The sequence below is a fragment of the Juglans regia genome, chromosome 16 (assembly GCF_001411555.2).
Source record: "Juglans regia cultivar Chandler chromosome 16, Walnut 2.0, whole genome shotgun sequence".
In the NCBI taxonomy this organism is placed as follows: domain Eukaryota; kingdom Viridiplantae; phylum Streptophyta; class Magnoliopsida; order Fagales; family Juglandaceae; genus Juglans; species Juglans regia.
This window is the reverse complement of record NC_049916.1, coordinates 19,774,786-19,786,786: the sequence shown is the minus strand read 5'-3', so window position 1 is coordinate 19,786,786 and position 12,001 is coordinate 19,774,786. Positions and strand designations below refer to the sequence as shown.

General features: G+C 35.3%; 1 protein-coding gene across 1 annotated transcript; it reads left to right on the top strand.

The window, feature by feature from the left end:
* The first annotated feature begins 6,565 nt into the window (after nucleotides 1-6,565).
* On the top strand, nucleotides 6,566-9,908 carry LOC109009240 (ran guanine nucleotide release factor). The gene is made up of 7 exons (XM_018989639.2): nucleotides 6,566-6,951; nucleotides 7,084-7,119; nucleotides 7,219-7,356; nucleotides 7,430-7,516; nucleotides 8,737-8,784; nucleotides 8,867-8,943; nucleotides 9,589-9,908. Exons 1-7 carry the CDS (start codon nucleotides 6,877-6,879, stop codon nucleotides 9,734-9,736), a joined length of 609 nt encoding a protein of 202 aa, XP_018845184.1. The 5' UTR covers nucleotides 6,566-6,876; the 3' UTR covers nucleotides 9,737-9,908.
* The last annotated feature ends 2,093 nt before the right edge of the window (nucleotides 9,909-12,001 follow it).

Below are 12,001 nucleotides of genomic sequence, written 5' to 3'. Positions count from 1 at the left end.
GATTGAAGAAATGGAAGCAATCCCCTACTCTTCAGCAGTAGGAAGCCTAATGTATGCAATGGTTTGTACCAGACCAGATATTGCTCATGCTGTAGGCATGGTGAGCAGATTCCTTTCAAATCCAGGAAAGGATCATTGGGAAGCAGTCAAGTGGATTCTCAGGTACCTGAAAGGTACATCGAATATGTGCTTGTGTTTTGGGGGAGCTAAACCAGTTTTGGAAGGCTATACAGATTCAGATATGGCAGGAGATCTGGATAGCAGGAAATCTACTTCGGGATTTCTCTTCACCTTTGCAGGAGGAGCTGTCTCTTGGCAGTCCAAGTTGCAAAAGTGTGTTGCTTTATCCACAACAGAGGCAGAGTACATTGCCGCAGCGGAAGCTGGGAAAGAGATGCTGTGGATGAAGCGTTTTCTCCAAGAACTAGGAGTTAGTCAAGAGGACTACAAGGTACATTGTGATAGTCAAAGTGCTCTAGACTTGAGCAAGAATTCAATGTACCACTCCCGCACCAAGCATATTGACATCCGCTATCATTGGATACGCGAAGCGATGGAACAACAGCTGTTGAAGCTTGTGAAGATCCATACGAAAGAGAATCCAGCAGACATGCTGACGAAGGTGGTTACAAGTGAGAAGCTTGAGCTATGCAGAGACATAGTTGGGATGGAGAGCATCTAGGTAAATGGGCATGGAGGGGGAGAATTGTTGAAATCCCTGCCCAAGCAAGCAGTCAACAATGACTGCTTGCTGCTTAACCCCTAACGCCCAACTCTCAACTGTCCATTGAATGCAACAATAAATGCATTCATACGTAAAACAATGCATCTATAAATTGAGGCTTCTGGCGAGTCTCAGACACCCAAAGAAGAAAAGAAAAGAGAGAGAGCCGAGAGAGCTCTGAGAGAAAAGAAGAGAGTTGAGTTGAGTAGAGTGTGATCCTCCTCCTCTGTAATATTTTCTTGTGTGCCACTATTTATTAGTGAAGCTCTTTTCTGTGGATGTAGGCAGTTGCCGAACCACGTTAAATTTTTGGTGTCACTGAGTGCATGAGTGTACCCTTTTATTACCGCTTTTATCCCTTCCGCTGTGTTGATTTCCCCAACATTTAATACTAGCAGAAAAATTTAAATAGATAGTTATAAATATTATAAGACTTAATTCATATCTATTTCTCTTTCGCATTAAGTTCTTAAAGTTGGACAAGAATTTTAGAGGATATTGATTCTCGGCAAAGACATGAATTAGCTAAGCCAATAAGAGAGCAATAATGAAAGTTGCTTGCCCTCTTATAAAATACTACTAAAAAATAAAAGATATATTTTTTCATTTGTGTGTGATTATAGTTAGGGATGAACAGGAACCGACCGGACCGATTGTCACCAACGAGAACTGGCCGAAACCAGTGAACCTATCCGCCGGTGGTAGAAATGAACTAAAATTGACATCGACCGGTTTGGTCCCTGTCTGAACCAGGTTTAAATCATCGAATCGGTCGATATAATATATATTTATATATTTCTGAGAAAAACAACACCGTTTAACTTGAAACGGCGTCGTTTTGTCTTAAACTGTATAAAAATAAATAAAGGAAACGACGTCGTTTGGTCTTAACCGCATGGCATCATTTCGGAGTAAGGTTAAGACTCGCGAATTCCCACCCCCTTCCTTATTTTGCTGAATTCCCTCTCAACCTCTCTCAGACTATCTCTCTCTCTCTCATTCCCAGCTGCTGACGACCCGCGCCCCTCTCCTCTCTCGACGGAGGCTAGGGTTGGTTAGTTTCTCTCTCTGGAACTTCCTGTGTTTTTTAACATGTGAGATTTTTGTTATTATCGACAGAGGCTAGGGTTAGTTGACTTTTAGTAGTATTTTTCCATTACCTAAGAAACGGAAAGGGAATGATTTATCGATTATATGAGACCATTTTATGAAGGTGGAGGCTTGTCCTATAGATGATTCGAAGGCTAAATATAATTATTGTGGAAAGACGTACGCTTGCCGCTCAAAGCAGAACTTCAACCATGCAAAACTATTTGCCTTCGTGTCCTAAAAATCCTCATAAACGTGAGCTTTTGGATAGGTACAAAAAAAATTAACAGGTGAGGCAACACCTGAGGAGGGGGTTGGAGAGAGTGATGGTAGTACAATAAGGATTCTTATAACCCACAAATATAGTGAAGATGCTCTGAGGTTAGTGATTACAAAGATAATAATTATCGATGAGTTTTAATTTAGAATTGTTGAAGGACAGGGATTTAGAAAAGTGTGTTGGTCTCTTGAGTCTTGGTTTAAAGTATCATGTCGTGTCACATTTGTAAAAGATTGCATGAAATTGTATGAATTAGAAAGGGAAAACTAAAAAGTGTTTAAAGATGGTGGCATGAGGACTTCGTTGACGACCGATATATGAATATCAGTATAGAATTTGAATTATATGTGTCTAATTGCACACTTCATTGATAAGGATTGAAAATTGTAGAAAAAAATTATTATAATTCCTAATCATCGAGGGGATACTATTGGGAGATATGTTGAGTCGTGCTTGCTTGATTGAGGCATTGATAGAATATTTACTATAATTGTTGATAATGCAAGTTCAAATTATACTACAATTTCATATTTAAAACAATTTTTGACCAAGAATGTGTTGGGAAAAAGTATATGTACATGAGACGTTATGCTCATATCTTGAACTTTATTGTGAATGAGGGTTTGAAGGAGTGCAATGACGCTATCACAATGGTTATAAATGCAGTTAGATATGTGCGCCCATCCCCGCAAGACTAGACAAGTTTAAGAGATGTGCAAAAAAATAAAAAATTCATTATAAAAAAATATTGTGTCTTGATATACAAACTCGATAGAACTTAAACTACATGATGTTGGAGGCGGCTAAGTAATATAGTTAGTATTAATATTATAGTTATAGTATATAATTATGGTAAGTAACATCTATTGTTAATTTATTTATTTTTTCAAATATAATATTATAAATGATATTAAAAAAATGAAACTTAAATTAAAAATAATAATCTAAAAATAGTTTAAAGCAATTTAAGAGTTTAAAGCAATCTCAAAAAATCTATAAAAATGGTGTAAAAAAAGACCCAAAACTAGGCCCAAAAAGGATTCTAAATCGACACCAGCCCGCTGAACAGACCGAGAACCAGTCGGAATCGATCCAGTCGATATTCCTCCTCACATCCGGCCGGTTTGGTCGGTTTCCATGCCTCCAATAAAAAGTAAGTAGGTCGGTTTACAGCCTAATTGGCAATCTAGCTCTAGGGTGGACATGCCTCCATAAAATTTCCTTCTTATTATATTTGAAAAATGATGGATTAACTAAAAATATATTTCAATTAAGAAAATCTTCTACATATATTTTATTGGAATTTAAAAAGTGGTAAGAGTAATTAACAATACGTTGAAAAGAACATTTTTTCTGAGATTTAAAAAAAATTCTGAAAATTATTTCATTTTTTTTTTTTGGGTAAGTAAGATTTATTAAAAGAAAATCTCAAGTACAATATCATGGGGTATACCTCCTTGAAAGTTGAAAGATGAATAGATGCTATACAAAAAGTTAGCTACGCTAAACCAATAATAGATCATACCTATCAATATTTCACAAAGTATTCAAGAAGTCTTTGCAAAAACTAATAAATTATCACAAGAAGTTTTGCTATGTTCTTGCTATGTCACAATTTACAAGAGCCAATTGAACAGGAGTCACTATACAACTTGTCTTGATAGATCATAGCTCAGAGTATATCAAGGGTTTTATGTAAATTAAAATTAAAATTCTTCTCATCAGTCACTATTCACTGTTTCACATCTTATAAAAAAAAGACTGTCAAATATAAAGGATGGAAATAAATAATGACGGATATATTGCAAAAATTAATACTATTTACCAACCAATATAAAAGATACAATCTTTATTGATTTGATTTAAAAAAAAAAAAATTTAAGATTTTCTTATCAATCAAATCATTTTAGATTAGCCAACGAGTGTGTAATTCACATATAGTTTTAAGGAAAGAGAATAACTTATAACCGGTGTCTCCTATCAACCTTATATATCGGAGACCAATGTCAACTTGCCACATCAGGAAATCATGAGTGAAATGCCACAGCGTAAACAGAGAATAAGCTCTCTCACTCTCTATGTCTCTTGAGCCTCTCTCTCTCTCTCTCTCTCTGCTCCCTCTCTCTGCTCTCTCGATCCGAAGCTCTCTCACTCTCTCTGTCTCTCAAGCCTCCCTCTCTCTCTGCTCCCTCTTTTTCTACTCTCTCAATCCTAAGCTCTCTCTCTCTCTCTTTATCTCTCTGCTCCCTCTCTCTCTGCTCTCTCTATCCGAAGCTCTCTCACTCTCTCTGTCTCTCGAGTCTCCCTCTCTCTGCTCTCTCACTCTCTCTCTCCTGAGCCTCCCGAGAAAACCAAACCAAACCCTCACGCTGCCTCTCTCACTCTCTCTGTCTCTTGATCCGAAAGATGGAGACCATGTGAGTATGCAGTTGTTCTCTACCAGCACTGCTCTGCTTGTCTCTGTGACTCCTACACCATTATCTTCTTCTTCTTCTTCTTCTTTTGACAAGAACAAATTAAAGATCAATGAAAATGACTCACGCAGATAGAACCAAACACGCAAAGGCCAAAACAAAAGGTCAAAGTGGACACAAATATAGATACAGATGCAACATACCTCTAATAAAGAAAATTTCTCTCAATTTTTATTTTTTTACTTTTAAAAAACAAAGAGGCAGTGAAAAACTAAAAATGTGTTTGAATTGCTTGTTGAAAAAAGAAAATGAGAGAGAGAAAATGTTGCATAAAGTAAAGATCAAAAGGACGTGGGGGCGGGACTGAACAATGAGAGCAAGGGGATGTCTTCCATGGCAAGTATTAGAAATTGCAGGTCACGTGATTGTATTGTCTTGGCCTCTGTTTGCTTTTTGGCCTTTGTTTGCTTTCTTGAAGATCGAAGGAGAGAGATGGAAGGAGTGAGAGAGATTAGGGATATCGAAGGAGAGAGAGAGAGAGCTTTGAGCGACATCAGGAGGGTTTCGAGAGAGAGAGAGGGAACAAGAAGAATCCATGTAATCCCCTACTATGTGTTCCCAAAATGAGAATTGTGGAAGGCTTACGTGGCAGCTTTCTATTGGTCACACAAAATAGGAGACACCGGTCAGAAGCGTTTCTGTTAAGGAAAATACTCCAATCACTAAGAATGGTGTCCTCAAAAGATATTGATACTATTTTTTTATTTTATTTTTATGGTTAAGAATGTGTCTTTTAATGAGTTTGCGAATTCTTTTAATGTTTAAAGGAATTTAAAAAAAGTGCAATTTTCACTATTGATACATGGAAACCTATCTCAATCTCGTTTGCATTCAAAATTCATCTCAACTCAACTCAACTCATTTTATCATTATAACTTTTTTAAATTTTCACGCAAAATATAATAAACAATTCAACATTTTCAAATTCCAAAACAACTTTTTCAAATTCTCACACAAAATATAATAAGTAATTTAACTTTTATTCTACTATTTACAAACCATCTCAACTCATCTCTAAATTCAAACCACTCATTAATCTTAACTTCACTAACACCATATAATATAAAGAATAGCCGTCAAGGTTAGGAAGTTGAGTTTTAGGATCATTTAGCAACACAATTATTTTCAAGTATTTTCAGATATTTTTTCTCTAAACATTATTTAAATACAAAACTATTTCATTTTTTTATTTTTTTATCTAATAATTACAACTTTTCTAAACTCTCAAACAAAATATAATAAAATAATATTACTTTTCTAAATTTCAAAACAAAATTAAAATAAAAAAACAATTTTCAAATAAATTTTAATTTTTTAATAATATTTTTATTAACTTTTTCTATTGACAGATATATTCCAAGATATATACCACACTCTCATCCTATTTTGATCATATTAAGTGGTATGTGACACATTTATAACTATTAAATAATAATAAAATATGCAATAAATGAGTATTTAATGATGATAAATATGCAACATCATACTTAATGGAATGAAAAATATAATGATAATATGTTGTATAGAACAATGTTTTTAATTTCGTACCGTACCAGATGGTAAGGTTGAAATTTTTCTTATCGATCCGTGGCCGGTACATGTATCGTATGTATTTTGTACAGACCCAAATACCGACTGTACCGGCCTGTATTTCGACTTGTACCGGCCTATATCGGTCGATATTTCGGCCTTTATTTTTTTTTATTTTTTTAAACTAAAAGTTTATTTTTTGACTCTCAATTCAGATTAGACTATTTATAATTTATATATATACATATTTATATATAATTTATTTATATATAGACTATTATTTTAGAATAAAATTTATATATATAATTTATTCATATATCAATTATTTTAAAATAAAACATAAAATGATATCTATACCAAAATATTTTATTTCAATACCTTGACCCATCCGTATTCAAAACATTCGTATGGAATCCATATTCGTATTCAAACTTTCCTGTTACGATAGAAGTGGCTTCATATTAACGCATGCCCACACCATTTTAGATCCTTAAATACGATTTCACAGACCGCGAGTTTCATTTCAGAAACTTCCACCGTTCCACAGCACATGCTAGAGGCTTCTCTATTTCTCTCTTGGTTTGTCACCTGAGGATTCCTCAGCTCTACAATTTCGGCTCATTTTTTTTCTTCTTCTTACTCAATTCCTCTCCCAATTCCCTTTCCCAAGTATTTCCTGTTCAAATTCGATCCCTTTATTACAGCCAGTAGAACCCCATTTTGGGGATTCCTTAAGCACGACTCTGTGACTCTTTCAGCAAATCATTTTCTCGCCGAAAATGGCAGCAGATTCTTATTCGGAGCGCTCGCTTTTTGGCGGCGCAATATCTAGCACATTCTCTCATAGATTCCAGGTTAATTTTTATTTTTTTAACACACACACACACACACACATATTGCTTTCTGTTGTTGTGGATTCATATCATTTTGATTTTGTTCTGTCCTTATTTATAATCCGGGGCTGTTGATTGGCTTATGGGTCCCAGGATGTCAGCAATATCCGGCAAGTCCCCGATCATCAGGTTGGTTACTTACTTAAAAGAACTAATTGAGGCTTTTATTTAAGGGTGCCGCTAATTCTCAAAGTTCACTTTGAATTACATGCTGTGGTGGGTTTGTAGGAGGTATTTGTGGACCCTGCCCGCGATGAAAGCCTGATATTCGAGCTCTTAGATTACAAGCATGAAGTTGGAGATGAAGGAAGTGCTATCTGGTTCCTTCAAGACCTTGCCACCGAACAAGAAGCTGAAGGAGGCATGGTAATTCTCTCTCTTTGTTTTTTTTGACTGAATTATTTAATCATTCAATCTCTCTATTTTCAATTTGATTCAGGTGATTGAGCAGTCTGGTGTGATCGAGGCCCCTGGATTGTGTTACAGAAACCTACCTGCTGTAGTCACAACTGCAGTTGGCCAGATGGTACATGCCTTTCCCATTGCATATGTAGTTACCGTGTTGATGTGTCTTTCTGATATGCTATTTATGTTCCAAGTCATGCTCTTAGCCATGAAGACAAGTTATCATCAGAAGATTAAAATTGTTGTGACATGTTGAACAACTCTTCTTCAGCCGAACTGTCACAAAGTTCATCCCATCATGTTTGTTGTTGTAACTTTATACTTTAGTAGTTGATAGATTAGAACTTATCAGACTATGTTTTTGGTTTTATCTACAAGTGTAACTTGCTTTCTATAACACTTTGATGAAAGCAGAGTTTTGGTATGATTTTTCCAAATGCATTTTCTCTGAAACTTTCATGATATTAGAGTCCTTGGCCTACTCCTAATACCGAATAAATGGATTCTTCCAGTTCTTGTGTTCCTGCCACCTTCAACCCACCAAATGTCTGCTTTTTTTGGTAGTTTAGCACCTGTGTAGTGATGCTCAAAACTGCATCATTCAAATGGGACTCTGATTGTTATCCACATGCCTTTAGCCTGTCTGAAGTTGTGGATGGAGTGCATAATGTGCTTAGCTGCATAAGATCTGATGGATCTGGATTATACGTAAATGTTAAGTTAAATGTTCCATTTTGATTTTGGCTGGATATGAGACACTCAAAATTGTTTTTCCTTTTCAATGTTTAAATGCGATACGATGTGTAGATGTAATTGATAGTGGATACAACTAAAAGCTGAAAAGGATTTTGCTTCATACGATTAAAGATACAACTATTCTGTATTGAAATCCTCAATTATTACAACTTCAACAAATATCCATTTGGATTGGACTTTTGCTCCATAAAGCTTTTCTCTTAATCAGTTAAAAAGTTTTTTAGCCAAAAATTTGTTTTATTAGCAATTTTAATGAGCATGGAAACGTAGTTTGTCTTCTTCTCTGAAAAGTGATTAAGCTAGTGTGATGGTGTTTAAAATGCTTGGGCAATAAATTTTGTTTCCAATTTTATGACGCTTGGTAGTCTAACAACATTTAAATAGAAACCATTTTTTTTCATAATTAGAATAAAAACAAAACTCTTAGAAAATTTTAATAACCAATCGTCTTTAATTATTTGCAAGTAGGCTCTTTAGAAAGAAAATATATAAAAGTTGTTGCATAAAATGTTTCAAAGTACTCTCTCTCTCTTCTGTTCTTTTGTCCATCTCTTTTTTCTAAGTACTCTTAATCGATATGTTTAGGCCATTTCTAAGGGACGGCAAGGAAGGGAAGCGCAAAATATTGTTAAGGTAAGTTTGTTCTTGTTCTTTGTCTGTATCCTCCATATCTCTGAGAAGTTTCCAAATTCCAAATTGGTTTTCCCCCCTGCAGGTGTATTTGGCAAATCTGCGCCTTAAGGAAGTTGGTACAGATGTACTGATTACTGCATATGATCCTGTTGTTATAAAGTAAGTATCACAAATAAGTTGACGTAAATCAGATAAATTCCAGGAGTTATTGAAATATTTTCTAAATGCATATTAACTGGATTACGTAAATCACGTGCTTTTGTGCTCTCACACATATGCAGGCGTATGCATAAACACACATTTACACATACTTTACCATTGATGTACCTTGACAGGACAGTGGAATTCTCCTAGGTGGTGCTAGCAACATACGTTGTGTGTGCCCCTGCCTTACTAATCATTTAACCACCTGGAACTTTTAAATCGAGGAACCTTCCCTAATACTTTATATATGGTAAACTTATGTTGCTCAATTCCTAGTAATGTTGCTGAAAGTGAAGTTGGTAAATGTTAAATACCAAAACAGGCTATGACTCGCATTCTGGTCTGAAAAGAAGCATCGGTGGAAAAACTGTTCATAACGTAAGCAGAGCATAAGATCTTTATTCGTATTGTAGTTTGTGTAACACATGTCTGGAAGCAGTTTGGCTGCTTTATTTGAGATATTCAAAGCCAGTTGGAGTTATAGTTTTAATTGATCAGATAAAGAAAAAAAATGGTTTTAAAACTGGCGTCATTGTATGTACAGATTCTTTGTCAAGTCTTTTCTTTGACACTTCTGCTGTTATGTTCTTTTGGTTGCAGCCCCTTGAGTGAAAGTGCTAGAGCAGTTGGGGCTGGTTTTGTTGTTCCTGCAACTCAAGCTGGATGTATGCCAATGGCTGAGGTCTTCAAACTTGCAGTCTCTTCCTTCAAAGTTAACGACTGGAGCCTTTTTGGTTCTGCCGTCTAAGATGTGTTGGAGGTAAATATAATGAGGGCAAAGATTATTAGGTAGTCTTGGGGAGTCCATACCTCTTTTTAGGTGTGTTTTGGATGTAGGTATTATTTGGAAAAATGTTTACGAATAGGTGATATCACTTAAATTTGAACAATGTTATGAAAATTTGCTATCTTTCGATTTCTCCACCTAAGATTAATGGTTTGGCTCATCCATCTGTCAGCATCCTCATTGGCTTAGTCAAATCCATTTTAAAATTTAGCAAATATTATACTTTTTTACATTTGTCTATTACATTTAAATTCAATCCTCACATTGGAGTATCCATTCACTCTCTATATAATAATAAAATATTATTAATTTAAGAATTTTTTTATTTAATTTATTTTTATCACATTTTGTGCTCTACCAATTAAATGTTAATAATAATTATATTCTAATTAAATTAATATTAAAAAAAAATCGTATTTTTAAAAGTCATTTAATGCTAATAACAAAAAATATTTGATTAAATTCATCTAAAATTTTATTTAAATTTCTTAATTACAAACTAAATAATATATTTGCTTGGAGTGCGAAACTATTATTTTAATGTTTGCTTGGAGTGAGAAATTAATATTTTAATATTTAGTGAATCAATTGAAGTTCTCCATCTTTGGCCAACTATTGTAGCAAAAGTTTAAATTATTTTAGATTCAGTTCTTCTAAGGGCAACAGGGGTTGTGCCCCCGTCGCGTCCCCAGCTGACGTGGCGTTGACTTATTATATTAAAAAAAAAAAAAAGCGGGAAATGAAATGGGTTTCCATTTTCACTCCCAAGCTTCTTTTCGGTTTGGTCTGTGTGTTTCCATTTTCAAGTTTCGCCACTCCCGAGCTTCTCTTCTCCTCCCCTGATCTGTGGATTTCCATTTTGTCTGAGCCACTCCCAAGCTTTGCCACTCCCGAGCTTCTCTTCTCCTCGTTTGGTCTCTGTGTTTCCATTCTTGTCTGAGGCAAGCTTCTCTACTCTTTCTCCTTGTCGTGCGAGAGCGAAACTTGTTGTTGCGGTCACCACGAATTGGTTGTTGCGATCGCCGTGGTGGGACAGTCCACATCTCCGAGTCGCGTTCATCGTTGTGGGGGAGAGAGCGACTGGTCCATCTAATATTAAGATATATTATTCTCTGAAGTAGCTAGATCCAGTAAGTAGATATGTTAAAATCTCACAAATGACTACATTGAACTGAAATTTTCATTTTAGTTATTCCCAATGAGAGGAGGAGGACCCACGTTTGTTTGCTGTCCATTTGGCTACCATCTGCTATTAAATTCAAGAGTCGAAGAAATTTTCATTTTAGTTGTTCCCAGTGAAGGTAGCAGAAGAAATTGTTGTTAAATTTAGGAGCTTAAAATTGTTGTTAACTTCAAATAGGTTAGTAATTGGGGAACTATCAGTAGCCACTTCAGCTTCCTATTCTAACAAATGGTATTACAGAATTGATGTAGTAGAAAATTGCAAGAAACTGAGTTTTCCATCACAGGAAGCAGCTTAATCAAGCATTTAGTTGTAACCCTTTGTAACTGTTGAGTCATATGTTTGGGAGTCAATTGGTCTAGTCCAAAAGTGATCCTTGAAAGCCGTTTTGCAGTCCAATGTGGTATACATGAGATTTATAAATTAAAAAGCTTATCAAAGATAATGAATATTGGTCAAAATATTGGGGTAACTGAATATCTAGTAATTTCTTTAAATATTGTTCTTTTGTAATTTCCTTGAATTCTAACAAATAGTTTCAACCCTTTCAGCATGGATAACGGGAAAGAACAATCATCTACGCTAACTAGGGCTGAGCTCTGACTCTGACGGAGTCGGAGTAGCCGTTTCAGAGCTTCGACTCCAAGAGGAGTCGGAGTGAAATTTTTGCTCTGATTCCGACTTTGAACATAATCGGAGTCCGACTCCGATTGGGGGTCAAAGCTTCGATTTCCGATCAGAGCTCGGAACGGAGGTCGGAACTCCGAACTCCGTTCGGAGCTCCGACCGTCTATTGGGTTTTACAAAAATAAAATATAAGTACTTAAATAAATAATGTGGTCAATTTTTTTTGTTAAATAAATTACATGCAAAAATTGATTTGATCCATTACATTACATAGTACTATTAATAGAGGTACGTGTGTCTACGACTTGATCTAAAAATAAATATAAGACTAATAAGAGTATCATGTGGTGGGTCCTCATTTCAGTCTTTGCTCGGATCGAGCACACTATTTATTTTACCAAGAAATGAGAAAATTG

What these genes read in the sequence shown, in the direction of transcription:
- LOC109009240 (XM_018989639.2), top strand. Translation starts at nt 6,877, where the DNA reads ATGGCAGCAGATTCTTATTCGGAGCGCTCGCTTTTTGGCGGCGCAATA. An exon ending in GGCAAGTCCCCGATCATCAG is followed by an intron (nt 7,120 to 7,218) that starts GTTGGTTACTTA and finishes GTGGGTTTGTAG; the next exon opens with GAGGTATTTGTGGACCCTGC. An exon ending in CAACTGCAGTTGGCCAGATG is followed by an intron (nt 7,517 to 8,736) that starts GTACATGCCTTT and finishes CGATATGTTTAG; the next exon opens with GCCATTTCTAAGGGACGGCA.